This window comes from Sphaerodactylus townsendi, linkage group LG01 (assembly GCF_021028975.2).
Source record: "Sphaerodactylus townsendi isolate TG3544 linkage group LG01, MPM_Stown_v2.3, whole genome shotgun sequence".
In the NCBI taxonomy this organism is placed as follows: Eukaryota; Metazoa; Chordata; class Lepidosauria; order Squamata; family Sphaerodactylidae; genus Sphaerodactylus; species Sphaerodactylus townsendi.
In genome coordinates this window covers 193,953,171-193,955,563 of record NC_059425.1, presented here as the reverse complement: position 1 = coordinate 193,955,563, position 2,393 = coordinate 193,953,171, and the positions used below count along the sequence as shown (strand labels likewise).

Below are 2,393 nucleotides of genomic sequence, written 5' to 3'. Positions count from 1 at the left end.
TGTAAAACATCGTTCTCTTTTTCTTTCCCTTTGTTTCCTTTGTATCAAGTTATTATGCAGTTTAACATGTATAATAATTACGATAAAAAATGGAAACAACAATAAGAGAAGTGGAGAAGGAGAAATATCGATTTATATCCCATTTTTCTCAACCATAAGGTGTCTCGGAGCAGCTTACAAACTCCTTCCCTTCCTCATTGAGGATTTTTTCCCCTCTAAAAACTACTGCTTTTTGGTAAACAGAATGTGAAGCTTCCATGAAAACCAACCTTTCTCAACACATCTCTTCAGAAACAAATCTCTGACAGAAGCAAGACGCAGTGTAGTGTAGTGGTTAAAAGTGTCAGACCAGGATCAGGGGAAAACCAGATCTAAATCCCTGCTCTGCCATGTATGCTTACTGGATGACCGTGGGTAAGCTGACCAGCCGTCCCGCTTGTGGCGGGACATTCACGCCTTGAAAGAACTTGTCCCGCGTCCCGCGGGTTTTCCCCAATGTCCCGGATTTGGGAAGGCTGCCGCACTGCCTTCTGGAGCACAAGGCAGTGCGGCAGCCTCCCGTGCGGCCGCAGGAGCACACTGCCTTTTGGGGCGCTGCCGTTTCCTGCCCTGTCACAGGGTGGGAAACGGCTACGCCCCAGAAGGCAATGTGCTCCTGCGGCTGCGCGAGTGTGTGTGTGTGCATGCGTGCGCACGGGGGGCTGCCCACCCGTCCCGGTTCACGAAGGGGACCATTTGGTCACCTTAACCGTGGGCCAGTCACACCACTTTTGGTCCAGCCTACCCCACAGGATTGTTGTGAGAATAAAATGGAGGCAAGGAGAACGATGTCAGCTATTTTAGGTCCCCTCTAAATAAATAAATATATAAAATCCAACCCCCAACCCATTTTAGCATACACAGCTCTTTGCAACACCTGTAATTTTAAGTAGCTATACACCTCAAAGATTGCAGAAACCAGGAAGAAAAATGGGGGGGGGGGGAGAAATCATTTAAATTCAAAAGGAAATAGTACTTATATTTTTTAAAAAAATATTTCCAAAAAATACCAGAAAATACTGTTTTATTTCCCCAGAGAATTATGCCATTTTCCAAAGAAAAAAATTGCAACTGCCGCAAATTGCTCTCAACAATTCCAAAGCTTCTTCATTGACCACTTGAAAAATCAAAGTTCTTTAAGATTATAAATATAGCTTTTGTATAACTCTGTTATTACGTACCGTGAACGGGGAGAGGGGGCCAATCTTGTGGCCGTAGCGCCGAATGGCCTCTCTGATGTGGGCTGGCAGGATGGCATCGCTCTGAGTCTCGGCACCACAAGCGGCAGAACTCTGCAACAGGGGAACACAGACACCGGGGGCTAAATCAAAAACACACAAAACAAACCGACAGGGTGCTCGTGATGGAAAGCAAGGGATGGGTTTCTGTTCTCTGAGGACACAACCGTTGCCATGTCTCTTTAAAAAAAAACCTATTAAAAGAAGGGGATTTTTATCTTCTCTCTACTCCATGGGGTGGGGAAATCATATATTTGCCCTTAATGCTGCAGTGAACATCTTCAGCAAGGAAGACTAAATGCCCAGATTCAAAAGTCAACTTTTTCATAGAATCATAACGTTGGAAGAGACCCTGAGGGCCATCAAGTCCAACCCCCTGCAATGCAGGAACACACAATCAAAGCACTCCCGACATACATTCCTGACATATACTCTGTTTAAAAACCTCCAAAGAAGGAGACTCCACAACTCTCCGAGGCAGTGAATTCCACCATCGAACAGCCCTGACTGTCAGGAAGTTCTTCCTAATGTTTAGGTGGAATCTCTCTTCCTGCACCTTGAATCCATTACTCCGTGCCCTAGTCTCTGAGGCAGGAGAAAACAAGCTTGCTCCCTCTTCGACATGGCATCCCTTCAAATATTTAAACATGGCTATCACCATCCCTTCTCAGACTAAATATCCCCAGCTCCCTAAGCCTCTCTTTCAAGGGCATGGACTCCAGACCGTTGACCATTTTTGTTGCCCTCCTCTCGACCCGTTCCAGCTTGTCAATATCCTTCTTGAATTGTGGTGCCCAGAACAGTACACAATATTCCAGGTGAGGTCTAACCAATGCAGAATAGAGAGGTATAATTACACCCCTTGATCTAGACACTATACTCCTATTGATGCAGCCCTGAATCGCATTGGCTTTCTTGGCCACCACATCACACTGCTGACTCATGATCAGTTTGTGGTCTACTAAGACTCCCAGATCCCTTTCGCATGTAGTGTTGTCAAGCCAGGTATCACCCATCCCATATTGGTGCATTTCATTTTTTCTGCCCAAGTGTAGTATCTTACATTTATCTCTGTTGAAATTCATTTTGTTTGTTTTGGCCCAGTTCCCTAACCTG

General features: G+C 45.5%; 1 protein-coding gene across 1 annotated transcript in view; it reads right to left on the bottom strand.

The window, feature by feature from the left end:
- Nucleotides 1-274: 274 nt before the first annotated feature.
- SUPT3H (SPT3 homolog, SAGA and STAGA complex component) overlaps nucleotides 275-2,393 on the bottom strand; it is a 266,061-nt gene continuing 263,942 nt past the window's right edge. Inside the window, exons 13-14 of the mRNA XM_048506781.1 lie at nucleotides 1,221-1,331; nucleotides 275-301 (exon numbers count right to left, since the gene is read on the bottom strand). Coding sequence (XP_048362738.1) covers nucleotides 275-301; nucleotides 1,221-1,331 — 138 coding nt within the window. The remainder of the gene's footprint in view (nucleotides 302-1,220; nucleotides 1,332-2,393) is intronic.